Here is a 26,053-nt window from a genome sequence, read left to right as displayed (position 1 = left end):
TGCATGCCAAAACAACTTTATTTTTATGCATCAGAAGGAATAATTTATTTTCTCTGTAGCTAGTACAATATACCATAGCAGTCATTTAAAAAAAAAAAAAAACTTGATAAGAACCTCTGCTGCTGCACTTTAAATTCAACCGTGAGTCTCCTCTTCAGTTTCCTCCGTGACTCCTGCCCTCTTCACCCCTGACCTCCTCTTGCAACTTAGTTCACTTAATAAGGAAACTGGGAGAAGGCACAGCCGCAAAAGTGGAGGTGAAAAGAGAGGGAGAGAACAAAAGCAAGGACATAAAACAGTAACGATGCCTGACAACAAGCTATCGAACAGCGAGGCAGCCCGCTGAACTAGATAAACTCTCCTGCCACACCTTCCATCTTTCTTATATTTACCAAAAAGTGAGTCCAAACTGCTCCTGTTCTGGCTCAGTGGGCTAAAGGTCATGTCTCAAACAATCACTGAATATATCAGGACCTACAGAAAACATGTTCAATATTTAAAGATCTACTCTTTCGTGTGGGAAACGGTTTGACCTAAAGGTTTAACTTAAATGTGACATTTTCAACTGGACTGAACCAGTTCTGGCTGCGCTGCATAAATCCACAACGCAACTGAGTCATTACTCAGGTTTGTGCTTTGTAAAAGAGCTACGATGCCCACATGTGAGTAGAGAACATGTGGATGGTGGGAATTTCCCAGCTGATTACTAATTAAACGATCAGTAAGGATTGATCCTGGTTTGACCACAACTCTTCCACAGTACTTAAAACCCATTTCAGGAGTGTAAGTTCTTAAAAAAAACACCTCTGGAATAAATTGGGTGATATTGATGCAAAGGATCTGTGCTTAAGGCACTGTACGGTTGCTATAGTTACCTGTAGGGGTATCCATGGTATTTGGACCTGAAAATGGAGAGCAGGAAGCTGAAGAAAAACACCACCAGGCCAAGGCCAACCAGGCAGATGACTAAGAAGACACAAACATCTTAGTTAAATAATCAGCAGCAGCCATCCAACAATTTTAAAAGAGTCAAAGACGGATCGTTAATCCTTTTTCTGTGTCTCCACTAGTCCGACCTGTCGTATCTGAGGGGTAGGGCTAAGGGCTAAGAGGTAGCACACGCTAACGCTAACCTTCACGTTGGAGCTGTGAATCGGCAAAAGGCCGACACAAAAGGGAGGCCGACTGTTGTCGCCCGGTGGCATAAGGAATGCCCGGCACATTATCTGGAGTGGTGTGTGCATGTCAGGACCTTTTAATGTTTACCTTTATTACAGCAATCTTTTCAGGATGCCTCTGCCTCCCTTGCATCATCACTTCAGCTGCTACTGCAGCTAAATTGTGTTTACAGCGATTATCACCTTATTTCCTCAGTGGCTATTCCACAGCAAAATATACATAAGCACAATCTTTAATCTGCAGGGGGAATTGAGTGGCCCGACTATAAGAGCATGCAGACACCCTCGTGTGGTGGCTAATCCTCGAAAAGCACTTCGTTAAATTAAACTGTCACCGCCGACTGATATTGTTAATCAAGGATTAGTTTGAGGACCCCTGTGGAGACTAAACTGTGAGATATAGACATGCCCTGGCTGTGTGTGTGTGTGTGTGTGTGTGTGCCCGTGTCGGCGGGTGGGGGCAAACGGGGTGACAGCAGCACAAAAGGTGAAGAGACAGACACACACACACACACACACACACACACTGTTTAATTCATTCCTAAAAAGGTGAGAGAACAAATCTGGGGTTACCCTGATAACCAATGGTAGATAATGTCCCGACACGTGTGACAGTGACTGACATGACTGAGAGTGCCAGTCTGCCGTGTGTACATACGTGCCCGCGAGCCCACGAGCAACAGATTATCTGTGCGTCTTCATTAAATACAGTGGATGTCTTTTCCATAGCTCATCAATTATGACTAAGAGGTGCCTCAGTGTGCTTCCAGGGCTAATGGTACTCCAATTCTCACACACACACACACACACACACACACACACACACACACACACACACACACACACACACACACACACGTACTCGCTAAGCATGCTAATATACTAAGTGATTTACAACCATGGCGGAATGACAAGTTGTTTAAGGTGAATGATTTCCTTCAATGACAAAGGTGCTAATCCTTCTTTGGAATATACGACTTGGCTCCATTTAAATCATGAAATATTGGCATGGCAAATATAAATGAATATCCCCCAGCAGAGGAAGGCCAATAAACATATTAAGTCAATCTTATTACATTAGGAGGGCTGTGAATAGTACATTGTAATGCTCAATGGTTTTTCCTGCCATTAACGATTTGATTAGCAATTGGCTGAAGCCGGTACAGTCGAAGCCGGAATTTATTATCGGCAACGACAGGAAACACCAGGTAAACTCTGTTGCTTCACAAAAGAATTGTCCTCTAAAGAGCTGATGGCGCGAGAGAAAAGTTTCACCAGCAGCTACAGAAAACTCCCAAAGTCTTTAAATCCCAGTAAACCGTGGTGGCCAAAGGATCAGAATTCATATGTCGGAGGCTTGTTGTTGTTGTTCAATCGGCCAATAAAATAAACGCTGCAACTATTGCCGGAACCACCCGTGACACCAAGGATCTGCAGGAACACAAATACCATAAATGTTCATTGGGTCCTGTAAATAAGTGGATGTGCCAACACTGGAAATGGGGAAAGTTAGTCCATTGTATATGCATGACACATGCACGACATCTACATGACCGTACTTGTGTATGCACAGCACGTCCAGCCGAAGGTGAGGGGGTCACCTCGGTGATTAACTGGAAAGAGAATGCCAGCCTTAAACCTGCTCAAGGAAACGTCTGAAAAATATCTGTCAGTCTAGAGCATTGGTGCTTGAATTATGCATGCAGGGTATTCGTCCCTATACGTACAGGCCTATAGGCTTCCATTCAAGCTGCCTGTGGCCTCAGATACGGAGAATCAACCTAATTAGAAGTTCCCTGCTGACGTGACACTTAAGAATGCAGCCAATCTCCCTTTAGATGAACTACAAGTCTCGTTAGCTCTCAGTGAGCTAATGTTGCTGAACACGGCTGTCACCTGGAGCCAGAACCAGCAGATCTTTCCCCATAGAATATCACTGGTTTGGTGAAGAGATAGATTAAATGTACAATCCTCCAGTTGAATCTGTTGCCATGAGAATCGCACACACACTTAAAAATACAGCTCATCATAATATGTTGAGCTAACGCGGCTCATGCTCTCTCAGCCACTGACAGCGTTCAGGCCATGGTGATTCAATACTGTGTGTATCCACCCCAACACACATGGCGTGCCTCAGGGGCTGGAATTGGGACCAACCCTTTCATCTCTCTCCCCAAATCGCACATGCACGGTTACTGTCGCACGGACCCATCGGCTGGAGAGCTCGCCGTATGCCGACCTCCATTAAAGCAGCTGGGCGGCGACAGGTCAGCGTGATCCCCAGACTTAAGTCTTTTGTCCGTTCTGTTTGCTGGCGTAAAAACGAAGGGGGCGGAGCATTTACAGCTACAGCTGGAAGGAGGAAATCAGGCCAGCTGAGCTTCATTTTTTACACTGGCTTCTTAAAACCAGCTTCCCCCATATCATTGGAGTTTATTATCTTTGTTTCTTCCATGTTTAGTTCTCCTCTCGAGTGCCCGATGAGAAGAACCATGAACTCCAACTATGCTCTGAAAGTCACGGAAACGCACGTGCGCTCGCGCTCGGCCCCGTTCTGAGATAAGCCTGTTTACTGAGGATAAATACAGACGCATTACATATGTTTAGTGGAATTACAATTAGGACCAGAGGAGATGGACTGATGGGAAATAATGGATCCCACTGTTGCAGAACAAAATCCTCCCCACCATCACTTGCTGCTCGGCTCTGATCCGAAGAGTCTGGTAGCCGCAGGAAAACTGTCACTTACTTACCAACCAATTCCGAGTACTTTCATTTTAGAGTGCCGCAGCAGGAGCTTGGAAAACCAAATAAAAGGACTAATAAAAAGCAAACTATTTTGTCTACTTACTTCTTCTCTTGCCAACGTCTCCCTTGGAGGTGGCGGCCTCATTCAAAAGCACCATTCCCATTGTGATTGCAGCATCTGGGAAAAGGTTGTCAAGGAAACGAGGCGCAGGCAAATGGGAGATGAAGAAGAAGTTGAGAATGCAATTTGCCCCGGGATGGTGTCCCGGACACACATTTGCACTTACACATATGCCTAACCGTCTACACAATCTCAGGGCAAGAACGGGAACATCAATTACAGACGAATAGAAAATCTCAACCATTCAGGAAGCGGAATAAAAGCAGCCTCTCAAAAGTGCTGCCTGCCTGCCTCTGACACAGCTCAGCGTTAAATATCAACAGGATCATTTTGCTACTTTTCATTAAATTGCTGCAATTCCAAAATGGTAAATGTCACATTTCTGTAAAGGCCATAAAATTAAAGTGGTACATCATCTTGACTCTTTTATTTCACATCCATATAGATAAAAAGATTAAAAAATAAAATAAAAAAAATCACAAGCCCGAATACACGAACTTCATATCAGCGGTTGAGTCAAGACTCAAGTATTTTTGGATGTATGGAGCACATTTAGCCGACCTGTCTAACACGTTCAGAGTGGGTGTGGTCATGATGTGGCCGTGGCTTCGGTGTTAGCATACAGTCAAGTTTCATGTTAGCCGTGTCGAAAATCACACTCGCTCCCTGTTCCCTACTCACCATATAGGGGGCAGCGTTGAGTGACCACCTAGTGCTCTCACCCATGAACTGAAAATCCTCCTTTAGCACTACGCCGCCCAACTTACTGCTAATTGATGTCATAGTTTTGAGTGATGACATCAGTGTCAAGTCATTTAATTTTGGTTTTCCTAATAAATATAGTTAGCATGTACTACTGTGATCTTAATCAACATCATGACTAGCTTCTTGGGCGTGCCTGCAAAGGATGATGGGATATGTTCCTTGGTTAGAGCGCATCGGTTGTACTCCTCATAATGCATTATGGGATACACCGAGAGCCCTAAAAAGGCAGCATTTGGACAGTGCATTCCCTAGTTAGTGCGCAATGTTGGGAGAAATTTCGGACGCATTGAAATTTTTGTATCTATTAAAGTGAGATTGGGGCAGGTTGACACTACCTGTTGCCTACTTCTATATGAGCTAAACTAATTAGCTTAGCCATTTCTTTTATCTAGTCTCTATAGCTGGTCAGCTCGTATCAGGAAGACAATAATTACGCATTTGTGAGGAATTAATGAAAGACCCGACCTTCTGGTGTCCTGTCCAATGGGGCTCAGGTGTGAATTTACATATGTTTCATTTATATGTGCAAGCCCATCAACATCGCACAAACAGCAAATATTGCTTTGTAGCAGGTGCAACCTCGGACCTGCTATTTCCCCTGGGAAAAAAAACACAACAGCACAGAATGAGCAACATTATTACACATATAAAAGCAGCGGCAACCCGCTGCTGCGCGTGCAGAGGTGGTCAGAGACAAACACAAACATCCATTAAGCCCAACCATCACACCAGTAAATGCACAGATGCACCCTATCATCAAGGTGTGAATGTAGAACAAATCAGGCAAGGAGGGGCGGCTAAACAGGACAATCTCTTAGTTCTTCATAGGTCGGTTAAGGCAGTGACCATACGGGAAACGGACACGGGGAAAACACAAGTGGCAGAGTGCAAAATTGGATGCAGCTTGACATATACTTTGTCTCTTGTGAAATCAAAAGAAGGAATAGAGGAATCTGTGGCTATAAGTTCTATAGCTTTGTACTACTAGACACCATAAAAACTCCATCACAATGTACGTCTACCTCCCATTCTCACAAGAAATAAAGTTTCCTCGTCATGAATCCATGATGTGAATGATACCTTGGCGGATATATTATGTTTGTGCCACAGACTAGATTAATATGTTTGGGTGTTCTGTTCTAGACCATTTTCTTCTAGAAAAATGTTCAGAAGTCTGCAGAACCTTTGGTAATGGGACATAACCCAGCAGAAGTGGCGCTGGCTTCCATTACTGTTGGAGACTGTAAAAAACAGCTTGTATTTCTCTTTCCTCCAGTAAATCACCGCTCTTGTTTTTGTCTTTGGGGCCATTTGAGGTAAGCTTTCACTCTGAAGAGGGGACCAGGCTGGAAAGGGTGTCATGTCTGGACACCAAAGACAAGACAAAAGGTGGAAAAAAAGGTTTCCCACGAAAACCACTGTGTCGACAGCTTCAGTATCCACCTACCTGGATGAATCGCATTATGAAACACTTTCTTTCAACATAAAGGATACTCAGGAGAAGGATGATGTGAGACTCGGCCACAAACTGAGCCTGGCTGCTGCCGTGGATATAGCTCTGTGGAGAAGAGGAAGGCATTAAACTTTAAAGTTGAAATTGACTAAAAGTCAAACTAGGAATAAATTACAGGAAGAACAACCCAGTGTGTTGGGGCCAGGAAACAAAAAGTGACAAAGAGGAATGTTCCGCCGGACACAGACGATACAGATAATAGTGTTGGAATATTAGCAAGGTGCTTTGACCAAAAGAACAATTAGAGACCAAACCAATAAATGTTAACCGTGACAACAGACACTATCCCCACACTTGAGCAACAACTAAACCAGTGGGATTTGTAATTATGAGCAATTATGAGCGGTGTTGCAGTGGTTACCATGGCGAGGGATTCGGTTGTGGCTTCCTATTTGCATTTGTAGCTCCGTACATGTTTGGGCTTCCTCCGGGATGCTTTCTTAAACGTTGACGGCCCCTGGCTGTAAGTGTGTATGACCACTGTGACTAGCAGGTCAACTGAGGGATCTTTAACACTTGAACAAACAGGCTTCTGTTTGTTTACGTCCTTTTTTGGCATCTATACTGAAGCAGTAAACCACCTGGTTTATTGGTTATATAAACTCAAGTCCTACGGAATCATTTCAAGCTTCAGAACTAAACCTTATAAATAATTCTTGGTTGAAGCCCCAGTGGACAAAAGTTGGGAGTCGCTTTGTTAGCACTTTTAAAGTGGCCACTGCTCTCTCAATACCATTTTCTGAAGGACCAGAGTCTTTTCAGTAGATTCACTGTCAATAACAATGTAATATTCTTCTGTTTAATGCCACAGTAACCCTCAATACAAGATAAGCTCAAACAAACCATTTGAAGCATTTACTTTTTGAAGCTCCATATAATTGATTTATTCATACTTTACCACCTCTGCAGTCAATTACAGGGCTCTGCTTGATAAATAAAACATTTATATCTACATTTTCCAAGCAGTTTTCTTTTCATAATTTTAGGTTAACGTTGATGGGGACTCAAGACTGATCCTTTAAAGTGTTCTGATATTTAGGATAAGCATGCTGTATGGAAGTCCACCATTGCTAATTGACTAATGATGCAACAATACTGTAAGTACTGTCAGACATGGAGCTGCCAGGAGCTGTTTTCGAATGGAAGGAAACAGAAATAGGAGCATTATCTCTCTGGGTTCAGTCCAAACCCCTCTAAATTGTACCAGCTACTTTTGTGCAGAAGGGATTGACACATTTATCAATTGAGCTGGTCCAAGTAGGTCAGAGCGTAGAAGGCAGGTCGTCAAAATAGATCCCAGAAAGATGGGTGCTGGATACAGCTGGGGCCCCGACTCATGATGAAGCTGGTGAACCTGAAGGAGCAAGTCTGCGCCAGGGATCCAGCTAAGTTTAGGAAACTTCTGAGACAAAACAAGACTGGGAAGCTGTGGATGTTATCATGACGGACAGCAAATCTGACTGACAACTTGCAATGAGGGGGGACAAACAGTCAAACTCAGTCAAAGTCAAACAAGCTTTTCTCATAAGCTGGCCTAATTAGACTGACACGTGTCGAGAGAGTAACGAAGGGGAAACAGAGTGAAAGACAACGAGACAAAGCACAAGTCTTGTGGAAATGATACAAAGAGAAAGAGAAAAGCAAAGAATGATTTCTGGGCGTTTCTCTTCGTCCAATCCCCACAGATTACGAGTGTCTAGGTTTACGGGACGAGTCTGTTTTTTTCCGCTCGAATGCCTCTGTGTTCCTTTCTTTCTTCTTCATTTCCTATCAGAGAGGAACGGGAAAGGAGAAGATGAATGGCAAATGACAAAGGAGGAGGAGTGACGGCTGGACAGGACTTTCTTGCTTCAGTGGAGAGAAATGAAGAAATTTTGCACTTGAAAGAAAACAGAGAAATGACAATTGCTCAAGGCTGACACGAATTCCTTTGTCTCCAACAAAGACCTGTTGCTCTGCATTAGCTGATTACTGTGGCCACCAAAGCTTTCCGTCTTCACTGAAGTTGGCACACGGGAAACTTTGCGATGTAAAAGCGCATCTGGGCGCTGCAGAGGTACTTTTGCTGGGGAAGCGGTGCCATCTTTAAAGATTAAAGGTCTGGTTATGCTTTATTTAATGCAAAATACCTCAGATGTAAGGGAAATTTCATGCCCTGCGATCATTAATTTAGACAAACTAGGCCTCGTTGACAACAACCAGAAAAGACTGTAAAATTCAGCACATTCCCGTTCTGGCAGCTTCTCCAGGTCACCTGCTTAACATAAAGAGAAGGAGCCAACAGAGGCAAGAGACGTGCTTGAGGGGTGAAAAATTCCACAATCCACGGGAAGGCACTTCCAATTAATCTGATGGATTAGAATGTAGGGCTCTCATTTATTAGTGTGTTTGCAGAGCTTCTTTGTCATTCGATGTATGCAGATTTGAATATAAATGACACCATGTGATGTGTGGTGCGTGCGCACTTTAAAACCACTCAGGTGGTCTGCAAGTGAAGGCAGCCTCAGCGCGCATGAGTGCACAGATGAGCTGATACAACAGTCGTACGCTTTTGTTTGTTCCTCCGCGACATAGACATGAACATCGCCCAGCTCGGCCAACCTATACACTCGACTATGAAGCTGGACAGAATCCAGAACCTTCTCTGAGGAAACTGAGCATGCTGTTTTAGAACTGACAGGACTGCAAAAGAGGATAATCAGAGTGATCTGAATGAGCCAAGGAAAACCACCTTCAATTTTGGTCGCGATGCAGATTTAATTTAAGGCGACCGGTGCACAGATACTGACAAATACTCTTTCCCTTTCCACTGGCTACGCAGCGGTTTGCTGTCAGTTCCTTTTGTTATACAAAAGAGAACCGTAATAAAGGAGGGCAGAAAAACACTTAAATAGATTAAACTGTTTGTTGTATTGAGGCAGAGTGGATGTCAGATTTCATAACATTATACTGAGAAATGCTGCAATAACATTTACAATTAAAATATAATTACTTTCTAAAATGCTTTAAGATCATTACCTCTTTTTCATCTATTGCATTCAAATGCAGTTAAAAAAGAGGACAAACAGAGAGAAGAGTGTGTTTCCATTACAAGAGAAAACACTATCAGTGCCTTCAAACCCTTACTTACCATTGTCCATTTAGAGGACCTGGAAGCAAACTAACTGTCTGCCTTCACACTCAGGATGGTTCCGACGCTTCATGTTAACGTGAGATTTCTTTTAGCAGTGATTAAAAACATACATCAATTTGCAAAACAACGGATTAAAAAAGGGAAAAGCTCACGGGAGGTCGAACCTTTATAAATGGCCACGCTAGTATCTATCCATCACGTAGCCTGACGTATCTTTGGTTGTGTGTCTGCTTGTGTTGTTCAGAAAAGGTCAGGACGAGACGCTCTGACAGGAGGATGGATAAATGAAAAGTCAACAAAGTGGAAAGAGTAACAGTAAGTAACAGAGCGGAGAGAGATGGAGTGGAAGCACTTCGTTTATGCAGGCGGAGACAGGCGTTCCACCGTGTTGCTGTAAAAAGTGTCTGCCGGTGAAAGGTCTGGGGAGTGAGTGGATGGATCACCTGGGTAATGTCAGTGGGGACGAGTGAGTTAAACAGAACAAAGGCATATGCAAAAAGCATCAAACAGAAACCGAACAACCCTGATTAAAATGAAAGAAAAACATCTCGTTACTCTGCATTTCAGTGCGTCTTTCTCTTAAATTAGATTACAAGTATTAAAAATAGAAATGGACATTGGAGGCTCATGATGACTGACTTCAGGTCCTGTCAAATTAACTTGGGAACGAGGGGAAGAAAAAGAAAACACAATATGCAAACAACTGAAGAGAAATGCCACTTAAATGCGACTTATGCACTCACACAAACCCTAAAAAGGCTCACAAAGCTGGTAAATGTACAACACACTGTTTTACAGTCATACAGATGCTAAGCAGTAAGGTTAGCTGTTGTGGTCTCATGCTGCCCGACATAAACAAAAGCAGATTTCTACCCTGGCTTTTACTCCACCACCAGTGTTTACTCTGCTGCACAGTGAGACGTTCGCTGCACTTCCATCTGCCCGGCTGTGCCATTTGTCAGGTGACAAATCCTTTCAATAAACTCCACCTCGCTCACTCATCATTTTAAGGGAATTACACTGACTGAAGGGAGAAAGCTGTGCGGCAGACGACAGACAGATCCAAAAAGAGATGTCTTTCCAATACCGACTACCCAACTCAAGCATTAGTGTCTGATGATGGAGAGAGCAGAAAATAAAAGATCGGCGGGCAAATAAACACAGAGTGCAAAAACGGTCCTAAAATAAGGAGCTCCTGTTGACATGTTTTGGAAAATAAGGCCCAAGCGTTGGAGATAATAAAGAGAATGAAATAAATGATTTGGCCTACACGGAATAAATGTAATGAAGGAATCTGAAGGATTCTAACAGAATCTATAGTTGGAGACAACAGAGGAAAGCTAACTAAAACGATCTCACTGTAAAATTATATGTAAAACATAACAAATACCTCAAATCACAGCCAGTGAGACAAACAGTAAAATGAAATATGCTATCTGATCCCAGCTCACTCCGCCTCTCCTCTGACCAACACATCCCAGCCAGTGGCGTTACTGCGGATGCAGCCCAGAACAATGGAAAGAAAAAGTCCCGAGGATAAAAAAACTGGAACGGTGCTGGAAAAAGACATCACGACACGAGCGACTCAACGTACAAGAGGAAGGAACAAGCCGAGTAGAGAGAATCACTGCATGGTAGAAAAAGGGAAAAGGAGGAAAAGAGTAATGTGATTCCTACCACTTGTCCATTCTGGGGGTTTTTGTGAGCATAGGGAGGACCCCTGATGTGATTCCACATCTGGCCGGATGTCATTGCAAAAACTACACACTGGCACAGAGAGGGGGAGAGGAGATGTTAGTATTATTATATTTTCCACACACTGTGAAATTTATTGACTCAGCTTGAGTACCAGTGCAGCCATGGCCCATCCCGCCTTGTTGTATATAAATTCCAAGTTGTTTCTCCTCAGATACAGCAATCCCCCGACCAGGGACACCAGCAGAGCCAGAGCAATGGTCCCTGAATAATTAGGTGGACGGAAGACTCGGATCTGTAGGGATCAAGAAAAAAGGAGTGTTGAGGGGCAAACCTCATGAAAATCTCTATCTTTCTCGCACGTGTGCACGTATGCATTTGTGTTCTTGTTCCTGCTGCACATTGAGGACTATGAACACACAATTTGGTTGGTTCTCACAACTTCAAAGCTCCGTTTGAGGGTTCATAATTGAATAAAAGGGAGTCTAGGTGAAGGTTAGGATTAGAGTAAAGAATGCTGCTGCAATGGAGTAAGGGGCTGTACAAATCCCCACAAAGATAGAGGTACAAGGGTGTGTGTGTGTGTGTGTGTGTGTGTGTGTGTGTGTGTGTGTGTTGGGCGGTGGAGCAAAGCCAACCTGACAGCAGGGTAACATGTGCCAAAGATGTTCATAATGTAGTCCTGCTGACTGAGATTAAAATTTCTGAATAAATAACATTCCAGCCCAGCCATTCTCTCTAGTCCAAATCTATTGTTTTCTGAACAACAGAGGAATTTCTGCAAAGCACCAAAACACCAAACTACTTAATGAGTCAAAAATCAGGTATCGAACCTTGAAGACAATGTTTCAAAGCTACACCTATAAGATGACATCACTCATTAACACGCCAGTGTCGTCCGCGTGTGTGCGTGTTACCTGGACGTCCGTGCGATCGGCTATCCATTTAGCCAGTTGTTCGGAAGCAAAGCCAATCCTTTGTAGGTCAAAGGTGTCGGCCCTCTTTGGCTTGCCCTTAGCTGGGAAATGCATAAAGGTCGGAGCGCTGTTCATGTTTAACTAGAGACGGAAAGGAAATGGTGGGTTAAGCCGAGTTGTTTTAGTGAACATGGCCTGCACCAGTTTGTGGGAGCGCTGTGACCCTGTAATGATCCATGAAACCTACCTGTTGGAAAACATCAGCCCCCTCATCATAGTCGACGACAGTGAAGAAGAGCTTGTTGGAAAATGCAGATGAGTAACGCCATGAGTTCGCCAGGACCTGGTACTCCTCATTTGCTTGCCTGCAGGATGGAAAATAAGAGAAACAAATAAAACCAAAAACGCTTTCACTTCGATTTTTTTGTTTGCCAAAAACCAGAATTTTGACTCACCCACAAGCTAAATTTCACATTCTACTAATGCCTCGCCTCTATCAGTCTCAGTAGCCTTGTTTTTCCGTTCCACTCCCTCCTTTGTTTCATCTTTTCCCACCCGTTTCTTCTCTGACATTACTCACATCTGCTGTGTCTCTTACCCATGTGTGTTGGCTTTAATTAGGGAGACGTCACATGTCAGTTTGTGTCGCGCCTGGTGACGTGACGTGGTTTTCCTTCGCAGCTTACGTTAGCGTCGTCCGTTTGAAGTGTTTATCAAAGTCGGCGCAGATGACGGTGAAACGCGGGGCAGCAAACTGCCAGGAATGACTCTGACGATCGGCTTTGCTTTTACCGTCAATCAAATGTTCGTGCAGTTTTCGTCAACTACAGGAATGATAATAACTGAAAGCTCGTTTCACAGATTTAGCTCATCTTTTTTTTATTTTAAGCAAAACCAAGCTGATCTCACGTCATCATGTACCTAAATCGGCATTTATTTGCATCTCAGATTAACTTATAAACATCAACAGGTTTTGGGGGATCATTCAAACACAGATTATTCTAAATTTCCTGCTCAGAGTTGAGTTAAAAAAATAAACCAACTTGAATTATACTTTTGCGGAGGTACTCGACCTTGCCTCGTTTTACATGATTCTGACGTAAATATGACGCACTCCTGCTTTGGCTAATCTAAATAAAAGAATCAAACCATAAAAGTTGCAATTGGGAGTTTACACTAAAGGTTAAAAAACTGGCCTTGTCAACATATCTCCTCTCAGAGTTTATTATACGGGGAGAGGAACTAGCACACACTGTAAAATAATATCAGGACCATAACGGTTTGTCCTCCTCCGCACGTCTGTAATCTGCAATTAAAATATTTGTCCTGCATGTTGTGAGCATGGGATGAGGTTGAAAAATATGTCAATCACGGAAATAAAATACAGAGTAATAACCTGTTATGCATACACTGTAATTAGCTGCTAACAGTGCTGACACCAGAACAACACTATGGACCAGTGGCGGCTGGTAGGCTTTCAAATGGGGGAGGTGGGAAGTCCTAACCAACAGTATGACCGATTGGACAAACTGAAGAAACAATGTTAATAAGCAGATGTTGAGATTACGCCAAACTCACACAAAGAAATCTTGAATTTATGTTAAACCGAAACAAGGAAATCCAACAATGAAATGAACAAGGGTCAAACTAGTTCGCTTCACAAATACGAAGAGACGGGTGGCCGTTTGTCTTTCCACTTCAGTAGCAAAAGCCATGAGGGTTTGGGCTCCCGCTGCTCAAGTGAGGGTGCGTATCTCATAAAAAGCTGTCAGTCAAAAAGGGATTCAGCTCTTCGAGTGACCCTCCAGTCGTCATGCGGAAGCCCAGGGTCCAGGCCCCCAGAGGCCAGCCCGCTGCTCCGTTCATCCCCAGAGATCCTGAGCGTCCAGTGCGGGACAAAATAGTAGCATTCATCCAATGACTGTCGAGTTTAAAGGCAATGAGCCAAACTGTTCCTAGGAATGTATGTTTGGCTTCTACAGAAATGTATGAGAAGTTAAGAAAAAGAACCGTCGCCTTGTGTTAAGCAGCTGATTCGGAACGAACTTGTCTTTGAGAGGAATGTGTTCCAATGTCAATGAAATGTTAAGGCCACAGTACATTTCATTAACCATTTCAATAACCATTTCATTTTTGACATGCTGTAGTTCCAGTTATTATCCATAGATATAATTATCATATTTAGAGGGTTGTCTAATTATTAGGTTAAAATCTGAGTCCTCTCCTCTCCTCTCCTCTCCTCTCCTCTCCTCTCTCCTCTCCTCTCCCCTCCTCTCCATCTGCCCAGCCCCCCATCAGCAGGAGGGTCCCCCTACATGAGCCTGGTCCTGCTCAAGGTTTCTTCCTGTTAAAGGGGAGTTTTTGTTGCCACTGTTGCTTGTTGGGGGTCAGGCCCTGGGATTCTGGAAAGCACCTAGAAACAATTTCGATTGTAACAGACGCTATATAAATAAATAAAGATTGATTGATTGACATTTTAGGGGAAGCTGGACTTCCCTGGCAGTCTTAAGACAAATGGCCTCTGCTGTGGACATCATTGGCTGATGCAGAGGGAACCTTCCAGAGGGCCGACAGGCACGGCACTAAGATAAAAGGCAAAACAATCTCCTCCGTCCCTCGCTGGGAACGTTTGCGTGGGTTTACCTGCAGACCGAACACTGGCGTTGAGGCTGGAGAGCCGTGAACATGACGATGACGGAGTAGTTCCTGGGCGGGGCCTTAACGAAACGACGGAACTTGTCTCCGTTCATCCGGACAACAGAGCGGCGGGAGGACCACTCCATCATCTGCTCCACCTTCTCCGACAGCAGATTCTGAGCAAACGGAAACAGGAAAACAACAGCACCATGATTAGGAGGCTGGCATGTTTTCCTACAGGGGACACCTAAACTAATAAGTGAGCATGCACGTGTGTTTATGAAAGTCCTTGGGTTTATCTCTAGCTAACTTTGTACTGATGGGTGATGAAATTCTTTCACCACTGAAGAAATGCTTGTTTTGCAGCCTCTGCACATTAAACTGCAAGGTTTAATGTGTGTGTGTGTGTGTGTGTTCATGTGAATGACTGAACTGAGGTGTAGCAGAAGCTGATTTCCGGCTTGTTTGACAGTTAAAACCCCAATAACCACAAGGCTTATTATCAGTGCAGATTTAGTTCAGTTTGAACCCGTTTGTGGCATTTTCAAGCCTCTGCAGCTTCTCTTTTCCTCGCGGCTCCGTGCTCATCAGAGAAACAACAGCCCTCGTTTTTCTGCCGACAGCAGCGGCCTTCAGCCTTGATAGGTTATTACCTGTGAAGTGTGCCCATTCAGGCCGAAGCAGACCTTTTTTTCCCAAATTTTTTGATCTTTGAGGTTTCCACTTGTACGGCAGAACAGCAGGCGCTATCACCTCGCACCTTCATATAGGAACACAGATACAGCTACAGAACATACAGCTACTCTCTCTAACTGGAACACATCACTTTAACAATGAAGCAACCAGTAGGTGTTGCTGTGTTGCCAAAAATACTGTGATATTTTTAATCAGTTAAACATCAAAAGTGGGTTTTAAATGCAAATGAAGCGGTCATAGACTTAATATAATTGATGAAATCAAATATTTCACACAGTGACTGGGACACTGTGACCATATTTTAATGGTCAGTATAATTAGCAAATAAAGCACTGAAAAGCTATTTTGGACAAAACCTCAAAAATTATAGTTGGACTCCCACACGTCAGTGTTAAAACTCCCTATTTTACCCTCTCTCACACACACTCACACTTACGACCCCTCCAAACAGGCCAGGACCATTAAAAACATTTATTTTCTACCCCAGTGAGCACACAAGGCACTGGAATGAATCACATTTAAAGTGTGTGTGTGTGTGGTGTGTGTGTGTGTGTGTGTGTGTGTGTGTGTGTGTGTGTGTGTGTGTGTAAGAACACTCAAATGCTCTGCAGCTAGCATCTTTATTTAAATGAGTTCATGTCACTGTGTGGAGGCCGAAAACTCACTCTTGAGACTGGAGGCTTACTCTTTTTGTTGGTTTTGATGGTTGGGTGCTATTAATAACATTCATATAAGAGACTGTTTCAACAATTACAGCTATTTTTGACTTCAAAGTCCCCATTACATGCATTGTAGTCAATGTCTTTGTTGGCCCAAATGGGACCATCAGAGCTGTCAATGAAAGGCGTGATACACGGTACTCAACCACTAGGGCAACGTCCACAATTTAAAGAAAAAGAAGAATTTCAATTTAAAAACCAGGACTGTTGATGGAAAGGTCAATGTCTGCTAGAAATCAGAGCTCCTTTTCAAAGTGGCGCACACAGCTGGATTGCTGATGGAAAAGTTTGGAACGTATTATGAAAAGGTCCATTTGTCAGAAGATAAATGCCTGGCTCTGAAGTTGCCTGGAGGAGAGCTTCCCTCGTCCATGTCGGTATGTTGCCATGACGGCGCCCAAGTGAAATCTCATTTCTGTGCCCCCTCTCATTAAGTGCACATCACCTGTAACACATTTGACGACTATGACATCGTCTATTTCACTGACGTGTCCCTAAACTCTTTGGGTGTTCCTTCGCCTTCTCTTCGCTTCTTTACTTATTAACTCATTAACCTTCTTTACTCATTAAACAACATACTTAGTCAACAGTTTTCCACATGTGCCAGTGCAACCAGCACTTTTGTAGCTACTGACCATCTTATTTGTGTGTTGGCACACGGTCTATAAGTCTGGAAATGTCACCTGTCTAACAGACCTAATGATAAATTTCCCAGGGTGGCAGCAGGGATTCAAAACTGCTTCAATAGGGGGCGCTAGGGGGGCATAGTGATCCCAATCAGATGGGGGTGCCTGTCACTCTTTACGTGTGTTTTATTTTGAATGCATGAAACAACAAAATGTATCGTCACGGCGTATGACGCAGTCAGAGAGGAGGAGGAGGTTTAGTTTAGGAGCTAAGGGGCGAGTTTGGACCAAGCTGATGGAGCTTGTACTTTTTTTTGTTAATTAAAAGGGACATTAGGAAATTACAGAAGTTAGGGGAGAATAGAAAGGAGTCTAGGAGGGGAAAAAGGAGAAAGGCAAACAGACCTGGCTTTAAGAGGAGTGAGTGAATCAAGAATCCTGTCGAGGTAATGGCTTTATGAAGGGACCAGATCAGAGGTGGATAGAGCGTGTGTGTTCAGGAGGTCATCAACGCCAGCAGACGGAGCGTTGGGATTAATTGCCTTAATGTTGTGAAATGAGATGAGACGGGGGTCTTAATTACGCAGAGAGTGCATCTGACAGTGAATGAGGGGAGAGAAGGAGAGTCCAGTTCATCAGCCGGACGATTAAGAGAAGTGAGACCAGAACAACAAATTCTGAGTCCCTTAGAGTGGGCGTGGAAGTCTGCACGCTGCTGGGGTGGAAATCTATCAAGGCACAATGCAAAGTCTGATACACACTGGCCTTAAGTGGAGTTTTAAGAACTGTTTTGGGAGACAGGATAGATGGTGGGAGGGCGAAGTGCTAAGTCATATAAAAGGTCAATCTCAGTTTTTGGGGTCAGCAAACGATAATAGCGGTGGAACTTCAAAAAATGATGTGTGGTGGAATCAAAGGAAGGAGCAGACACGGGGAAAAGCAGTGAATTGGGCTGTTGAGTCTCGCGAACACAAAACGCCACACTGAAAATCTGACGTAAAGAGAATTTAAGGGATTTCTTCATATTCCTTATCCTCCCTGGCAGTGAAAACACACGGATCTCAGGAAAGGTGTCTATATCTCATGACATCACTGTGCACACAGACCATAAAAAGGATGTTGGTGTAACAGTGACTGTAAGAACACATGTAACCCTGACCCCTGCGGGGGCTCTTAAGTGCCCTCTATTCACTGAATAGCCACAGGGAAGATTCTCACAATGAGTTGTGGGCTATGATTTGTGATGCGTGTTTGTTCAATCCACAATTCCTCCTCTCAATGCTCTATAGAGAGGTGTATAGCAGGGAATGGGTCTCAGCTTGGGCCATCAAGCTCCACACAGCTTTTTTCTAATCTTCCAATTGAAAGGGGGATTGCTGGAAATTGGCTTCATATAAAAAGGAAAAAAGAATCATCTCCAACCAACACCAGCACACACCCACCCACCGCTCTTTATGAAAAACCCAACAATGGAAAAGGCTTTCATTTATCAGTTAAGGCAAAATGCATGCAGGCAGTTGCAGAAGGATCTGTAGAAGGGAGGGGAAGGGGGGTCTCATTATTACAGGGAAACAAAAGAGGGATTTGATAAAAATACAAGATGATTGCAGGTTAAAAAAATAGCTGAGAGAATATGTCTGATATAATCTCACCTTTTAATGTCTTTTAAATGAAAAAGAAAAATCACAAGCAGTATGACAACTGGAGGAACCAGGCGTTGTTGTTTTTTAGTGATATCTCACAGCGAACATTCATCAATAATAAAATCAGTGGATTGGATACATGAACATCAATGGTGGACTGCAGAGAAATCACCAGTGTGTGTGACGTCATCCGTTTGGTTTTGCAGTGTTCATTTGAGTGTTGGTTCTTCAGAGTGTTGCTATGCTGCTTTTACCCAGAGTTCTTTGATGCTTTTGCGCTACGTTTTGGCTATTTTGCAGCCTTCTGCTCAAATCAAAGGATTAAATATTCTCTGAATCAACATATATTGGGCGGTGAGGATCATGTGACGCATGTAGACGGTCAGCAGTATCATAATATTTATGTACAAATATGATTAGTGCTGGCACATACTCAGACTGGGACGGAATAAATGCTTTTCGTGGCAAACATTGTAATCAGTGTGCAGAAATCTGTGTTAGGTTGTGATTAAACACATTTACTCTGTAATCTCTTTCAGTTTAAAGTACTGAGCATCAAAGTTTCTTGTTTGAATGAGTAAAATTGTGAAATATAAACACAATTGCACATCATTTGTCATGTAAAGCGATAGTTCTGATGATTATTGTCATTACTGGCGAATCAAATGCTTTTGTTATTTTCATGTTAATCAGTAAATTCCGTAGTCATTTCTATCTCTTGAATTAAATGAGAAACATAAATAAGTCGGTGTATTCGAGGCTATTATAAGTTGTATTTCATTGATATAAAATGTACAAGATTAGAGGAAAAGTGACAAAATCAGATGAGAAACCGACTCAATGGAACAACTTCATTTTAATCTTCAAAATAATGCAGCTTTTAAGCTTTCAAAGGCGGACATATATGCCAGTTTATATTCTGAAATAATAGCTGTCTAGATGACTGATTTTAGTTATAGTTTCACTACAAATGCTCAATTTACAGAAAAAAGCAGTTATATTGTCAAATGAGACATTTATTTCCGTTCAGATTTTTGAGATATCCCCACACACACAGAGTTCCCTCTGGGTGCTGATGGGAGCATATGTGTGTAGGTGTGTTGCTCCAGCAACCAAAGTTGCGTCAAGTGAGAAACCACCTGATACTGAGTTGGACAGGAAATGTCGAATGTGCGCCGGGAACATTTAGGCAGCTGTAAATTCGAGGCCCAGGGAGTGTGTAGCAAGGTTGGCTGAGGACAAACAGTGGCTTGTCCAAAGGGACCAGGCTGTATTAAGGACAAGACGCACAGAGAGGACGCTGCAAGAGACGAGCCTAATTTTAGCTGGTGCTGTGAAGATATGGCGGGCTACTTAATGAGCCCTGCATGCTAAAACAAACACCCAAAAGCTCATTTGATTTTACTCACGGCAATGAAATATGGATTGAAACTACACTTAATATAGAATTTTATGCATTTCATGAAAAAACATTTCAGTAGCCACTATCTTTAGGCTATGCTAGCCCGGAGTTCACAGAGATACTATTTAAGGCAACATTAAATCCAAAACCCGCTAAATCCACTCTACCTGTGTCATTACATCCGTTTAAGATGACGGTGATATATGGCCTGCTCAAGCATTCCCATTACAATAAGCATGCATCCATTATGCAGACACAGGCCAGCTGAGGCATTCTGGGTGTTGGAGTTTTTAACTACGGTGAAAATCAGATTCTTTTTTGGAAGGAAGTACCTGCAACAACACATCTGACGCTGACCTTGAATGGAGGAGTATGTCATTTCTAGTCCTACCGATGTCATTGCTCATTGGATTTCCAGCTTTTTGTTCTGGCAAAACAATAAAACACAAGGCTTACTCATCCATCTTCCGTAAAGGCTGAACAACATTCTGCCAAAATCAAGAGCAAGATGTAACTCGGAGATGTGTTTTTTGTCCTCTAAAGTTTAGTCTTCATTAATAACGAAGAACCTGCCACTATTACAACTTAATCTCCATGTGTTCCAGAACAGGACCACCATCTGTGATCCCAGTACTCACTGGTACAAGAGCCCGGTATCTCACTGCTGAGTACAAACTGGTGGCAGTCCCACAGAGGAGCTAGTTGCACTAATCATTTAGTGCTCTCGGCTCCACTAGTGAGACTAATTGGAAGGTCAATAATGTGATTGGGTTGTAAAAAGCAGGAAAAACAACCACCACTTGCTTAGTAAAAACAACAATTTATCACAAATTAGGCTCCTAAAACTAAATAATTATCCCTCCCTTCTATGTGAAGATGTGTGTATTCATACTGGGCATTTTAACATCAGATTCCTCAATATTTTTGAGATAAACGGGAAGATTTAAGTGGTGCAAGAAAGACTCCTCCCTGCAGTATGTGAAAATCACCTCATACTTCAGTCTTTTATTTTATTCGACCCTCCTGAATGGGCCAAAGGGGGCTTCCTGTTTTATTCATATCAGTCTGCTCAGCTGCGCTCCTCCACACTCCATAGCCCATCAGCCTCAACGCGTGAACCTCAGGTTGCGCCTGTCGTAACTGTCCTAAAAAAAGATCACTGCATTAATCAATTGAAAAACTGACAGCAGCAGCAACGTCAACATAAGCAGCCGCAATGGCTCCCCTGTCAGTCCACGTCCAACCAGGTACGGTCGAATCTGAGCCGTCTTATCTCGTTGTCTACATCAAACCGCTCTATAATCAAAAGTCTACCAGGTCTGATCGTGTTTGACTCTTATTAGATGCAGCAGAGGACTCAGAGAGTCTGCAGTCATGATTTGACATTCACTGGACAAATAAATGCGACGTTAGCATTTATCAATAATTCACATCTGATTTGATTACATCTTGGCTGCGACGTTATCAGCGTGGACTTGATCTCGTACTATCTTAAGGTTGAATATAGGGGGGAGCAACTCTGAGAATGAGGAATCTGTCAAAGATTTGCCTAACGGTGCTCTCGTGATGAGTGTTTTCAATAAGCAGTCTTTTGACAGCCTCTATACTACACACTCACACGAGTGTTAGTAGGTGCCACCAAGTCTAGAATTTAATAAGAGGAACATCAGGTTTCTGTGACAGGCCAGGACTTTCCACACACTCACTTCATATGTGTACTACAATATTAGCCAACCCTCCAGTACGGCTGTGACTGATGGAGTGCATATAAATTCTAGTGCATAGGGGCTTATTAAAGTGTATTCTTGTGTATATGTGCAATATGGGATGTGTGTGAGGCCTGCGAATCATCACAGCAACACAGGTCTGTCTCAGAGGATAACAGTGAGACGTCTTATCAGCCACAAGCCAGACAGACACACAAACACATTTCAGACACGCACACACACACACAAGGGTGCCACCTCATATCAGCTGTACAGCGAGGGCCGTCACTGAGGACGGAGCTGTGAGAGGGGCCGGTTGAGAAAGAAGGGATCAGAGACGTCCTGGAAAGGGGGGATAAATAAAGAAAACGGAAAGTCGGGCGGCGGGGGACGCGAGGTGACCCCAGAAGAGGAAGATAGGAAATAGCGTAGGAAGGAACAAGCGCTGCGATGACGTTTCTCTGTGGTGATAAGAAGTGATGAGGGAAGGCAGGGATGAGCGATCACAAAAGGATGCTGGACATTAGAGGCTCACACGGTCCAGGAAGCAAAAGGTTTGGCGGCCACCGGCGTTACAGTGTACAGACAAGTAGCATTTACACACCGGATTGGCAGGCCCCTCTTCATCAGTGGTGACTGTGTGACTTTACGTATATGCAATCCCTCTTTCTAAAGTGTGCTTCATTATGCAGTGGAAAAGCTGCGTGAGCTGTCGCCAGGCAACCGCTCATACTACTCTGTAACTCTGTGTAGGATGGCGAGCTGGGGGTGAATTGGCCTTGATGGCTGGAAGCAACCTCCCAGGTGAGACCACAATTATCATAGACATATATATGTTGTACATAGGTAGACATTGCTATTGGGTGATATAGGAAGTTAAGTGAACAGCGACTGTTCCTGTAAACTTATTGAAGTCATGACTAAGATGGAAAAGGGATGAACGAATGGAAATGTGATTAAATGAATGTCTGACGTGCATACATAATAAATAGTTTATTGAGTAGGTTGGTGATTTCCTGCGTGAGTAAATGACTTATTCAATACTCGTGTAAACAGAGGAAAAGAAAATGTATTTCAGAAGAAGCAAAGGTTCATACACACCGCTGATGAATGGCAGAGTCAAAGTTACAAAGAAACAAATGGGTGCCCCTCTCAGTTCTGACATGCCTGGGACAAGAAAATTAGTGGCAGAAATGTCAGGAAAATGTCAAAAGCTTTAGAAGAAAAAGGACCACGACAGGAACGGATGGAGGAGGATGTGAAGAGATGAACTCAAAGAGGAATCTCTTCATGATATCAGGTGTGCAATTACAGAAATGTCAAAGGCAGTTAGATGAAGACAGCGACGCAGGAGGAGCGACAGGGAAAAGGGGCCAGTTGAGGGGATGGGAAGCACAGACTGGAAATCCTTTCGCCACTCTGCAACTGAAGCATTGGAAAGGGGGAACGATGGAGGGGGGAAATTACTCGGGAGCACAGGCCATCAGTCACCGGGAAAGCAGGCCTGACACTGCTGCATCAATAATTCACATGACGACAGTTAATGAGCAAGATCCAAACAAATCACCCCTGAATTCACTTGGAGAAAATTGAAACATTTCACTGCCCCAAATATGGCAAATATTTTTAGCTGCAGTCTGGCCCTCGCTGGCAAAGGAGGGGCTGTTGGATACAACGGCCCCTCTTAGAACCGCGATGGGAGGAATTATTAAAGTCGGATCTCTCTTGAAACCATAAAGATGGGAAACGTAAAGGGTCGGAGTTTCCTTCTTAGGGAAAACGGTGAGCGGTTCCACGCGATTCTACTGCAGGGGCATAAAATGGGAAAGGAAAATCGAATTGAATCTTCAAAGGAAGAAACAGCATCAGAAGCCCATCTGACAACAGTCCTCGAACGTCAATATAGTTCTTCAAATAAACAATTCAGAGGAAAAAACAGAGTCGCTGCTCCTTACTTGGTGTGTTGCTTCACGGGCTGCAATCTCGGCTCAGGGACCATCTTGGGCCTCAGCCTAAAAGCCACGGCTACTAGTTTATTGCACCTCTGTGTGCAGAGGAAGCAGGATCTTATTATTTTGATCCACTTATTAGACCGGTCCCAGAGTGTGATGGCAAACCCACTACTTTGCAATCTTTATCTCTCTGCTCGCAGCAAAAAAAATAAAAAAAACCCTCCATAGATATATAATTCTCCTTCCCTCAGATTCACTGCCCGGACTTTGTTTCTCACTTTACCTCCCCAGACTCCGTATGCCTGGAGGAAGTGCTTACATTGTTTTTTTCCCCCCTATGTGCTGTATCAGCCCTTAGACAAAGACTCAGCACAAGCTGGATATAATATCTTGCTGGGGTGATGAACGAGGGAGCGTTGAAGTAATATAAATACTTTTTTTTCCTCTCTCCATAACTATTTTTTTCCAATCTGCCAAGGGCATGTAGCGGGGTTAAATAAAAAACACAAGTCTATCACACGCCCTTAAGCTAGCATTTTAATATCCTCACTTTTATTTTACTTTTCTGCCCTCAGGTTCATCTCAGTCCGTGAATGAACTTTCTTAAAATGAGCAATTTCTAAGATAATTTTCAAAAATATTCATTACTTTGAACTGAGAGTAATATGTGTTGACTTGAAGTCAAATACAGTGTAAACTGTTCACTGATCTGCCACATAAAGCTTTTCTAATTGCAGAGGCTCTGATTACACACTGGTAATGTGCTGTCGTAAAAATTTGATTTTAATTAACCCATTGAGATAAGAGATCACCTTAAGGCAAAGCAATAACGGCAGCGCCTGCTGCAGCTGTGTGCAGTCTTTAACTTATGGGACGGGAATAAAACTCGGAGGAGAGCGGCTCTGGTGGCGCTTTCCGCTCCACAGGGCCTCTCTGAGAATAACTGTCGTGCTCCAGTTGCTTTATTGTTTGGATGCACTGCTGTTGTTCTGAATCAACTTCTAATCAAGTTAAAAGGTGGGACTTCCCAGATGTGCCCAAGGCATCACTTCAGATTTGCATAATTATAATTATGTCTGAAAGTAGATGGTTTCAAGATAATTGCTCCCCTTTCTGCAGCTGACCTTGTGTGATGTATCACAGACTAGATATATGCCAAAAATGCACATTTAATATGAATATTTTAAAGTCTGGTAAAATGTATCAGCATATTATAAATGATGTTTGTTACAAAGATGCCTTGATAATGCACTTTTAAAGCTTGTTGTCCCAGAAGAAAGACATCACACCAACAAAACCAGTCTATGCACCTGCACAAGATTCTATTTTACTTCACTAGGCTGTAAAGTTGTGTTATTTCTTTACCTCCTACAAGTCTACACCAAACCTATTCTAGCTTTTACCGATAAAAGAGAACTCGGTCCTGAACAACACAACACACATGAAAACTGGGCATTTGAGTGAGACATGCTGTTTGTCAGAGAGGCAGATGGACACCCCCAGAACAAGATGGTTGCATTTCAGGTCACGTCTTCAAACTGTTTCAGCAGAAAAATACAGCAACAAACTCGTGCATTTTCTGATATGCTGGAACTTGTTGCTCGTTGCAGACGTGCGAGCGTGACCATGAAACTTTGCAAATGTTGGACGACAATCAGATAATCTTCACTCCCAGCAGTTGCATCAGCATCACAGCCAGCGCAGCTGACTTGCCCTTTATCGTGGAATCTTGCTGCTAAGACATTTCTTCACAGCCCTGAGGACAGGCTAAACAGCACATGAACCCTTTCAGCACACACACAAATATTATTTTGTTTGTTTGCATTACACGATTCTCGTAACCTTATGCGTTCGTTCATGTATCATCATCTCTTGACTTTTTAAATTATGATTTTGACTAATTCTACAACTCATTAATCCGTGTTGTTATCTCTATGACTGAGGGGAGGCTTCTAAAGTGAATGAATGCAGTTCAAAAACGGATTATTTGACGTGTCACATAAAGACTGTGTGGCTAAGGGGCATTCTTTCTTTTCCAGACAAACAATAAATGAATTCGCAAATCAGAACAGTGCACATTTATCATCCCACCGTCCTTTTACCGCACTGACATTTTGACAATTACGAGTCAACAACAGCTTCCGGTTCCACTGGTTCCAGCTGAGACTCACCTAAAAGCACCCAAGCAGCTTTAGCAGCCCATTTCCGCGTTTTCGCGGGGAGTTTAGCAGCTATGGATTTTTTTAAAAAAGAGTTCTTCCCTCTACAAAAGCGCCGTAGAATACTGCAGAGTCGCTTAGGTAAACTAGGTTACAGGTTCTAAAAGCGACTTCCTGGTTTCTCTGACTGAAACGTCAGGTCCTCCAACAGCGCGCACGTTTCATTCATCAGTGAGACATTACTTGCTAGAAATATAAATACGGCTTTGTTGAATGATTACCTCCTTCTTCTTCTGTCCTCCCAGAGGCGGAAAACATAGCAGCAGGAGAAAGAAAACGGACAGCAACGGCAGGTTAAAAAGGGATTTAGAGCAAACAGGCGCCATGACGGAAGGATGCTCGCCGACTGCGAAACAGATCTTTGTCCTGGGATTGGAAACCTA

General features: G+C 43.2%; 1 protein-coding gene and 2 long non-coding RNA genes across 3 annotated transcripts; 1 reads left to right on the top strand and 2 right to left on the bottom strand.

Moving 5' to 3' along the window:
- Positions 1–26,053, bottom strand: tusc3 (tumor suppressor candidate 3). The gene is made up of 10 exons (XM_057036602.1): positions 25,892–26,053; positions 14,714–14,883; positions 12,318–12,435; positions 12,071–12,211; positions 11,308–11,448; positions 11,136–11,225; positions 6,307–6,370; positions 4,030–4,104; positions 876–966; positions 1–227 (listed from the first exon to the last, which is right to left on the bottom strand). The coding sequence occupies exons 1-10, from the start codon at positions 25,994–25,996 to the stop codon at positions 212–214; spliced, it is 1,011 nt and encodes a 336-aa protein (XP_056892582.1). The 5' UTR covers positions 25,997–26,053; the 3' UTR covers positions 1–211.
- LOC130527828 (uncharacterized) lies at positions 7,180–11,129 on the bottom strand. Its single transcript, XR_008951124.1, has 2 exons — positions 10,849–11,129; positions 7,180–9,723 (listed from the first exon to the last, which is right to left on the bottom strand). It is a non-coding gene; the product is annotated as an uncharacterized LOC130527828 (long non-coding RNA).
- On the top strand, positions 21,788–22,504 carry LOC130527830 (uncharacterized). Its single transcript, XR_008951126.1, has 2 exons — positions 21,788–22,053; positions 22,253–22,504. It is a non-coding gene; the product is annotated as an uncharacterized LOC130527830 (long non-coding RNA).

The sequence above is a fragment of the Takifugu flavidus genome, chromosome 6 (assembly GCF_003711565.1).
Source record: "Takifugu flavidus isolate HTHZ2018 chromosome 6, ASM371156v2, whole genome shotgun sequence".
Lineage (NCBI taxonomy): Eukaryota > Metazoa > Chordata > Actinopteri > Tetraodontiformes > Tetraodontidae > Takifugu > Takifugu flavidus.
Note: the sequence above shows the minus strand (reverse complement) of the source record. Positions and strands in the feature narration are given on the sequence as shown.

Bases quoted from the DNA above. Each gene is read 5' to 3' on its own strand.
- tusc3 (XM_057036602.1), bottom strand. From the start codon at position 25,996: ATGGCGCCTGTTTGCTCTAAATCCCTTTTTAACCTGCCGTTGCTGTCC. The intron at 11,449-12,070 runs GTAACACGCACA...TGATCCCTACAG, and splicing joins CCGATCGCACGGACGTCCAG to ATCCGAGTCTTCCGTCCACC. The intron at 6,371-11,135 runs GTAGGAATCACA...TCTTCTCCACAG, and splicing joins ACCCCCAGAATGGACAAGTG to AGCTATATCCACGGCAGCAG.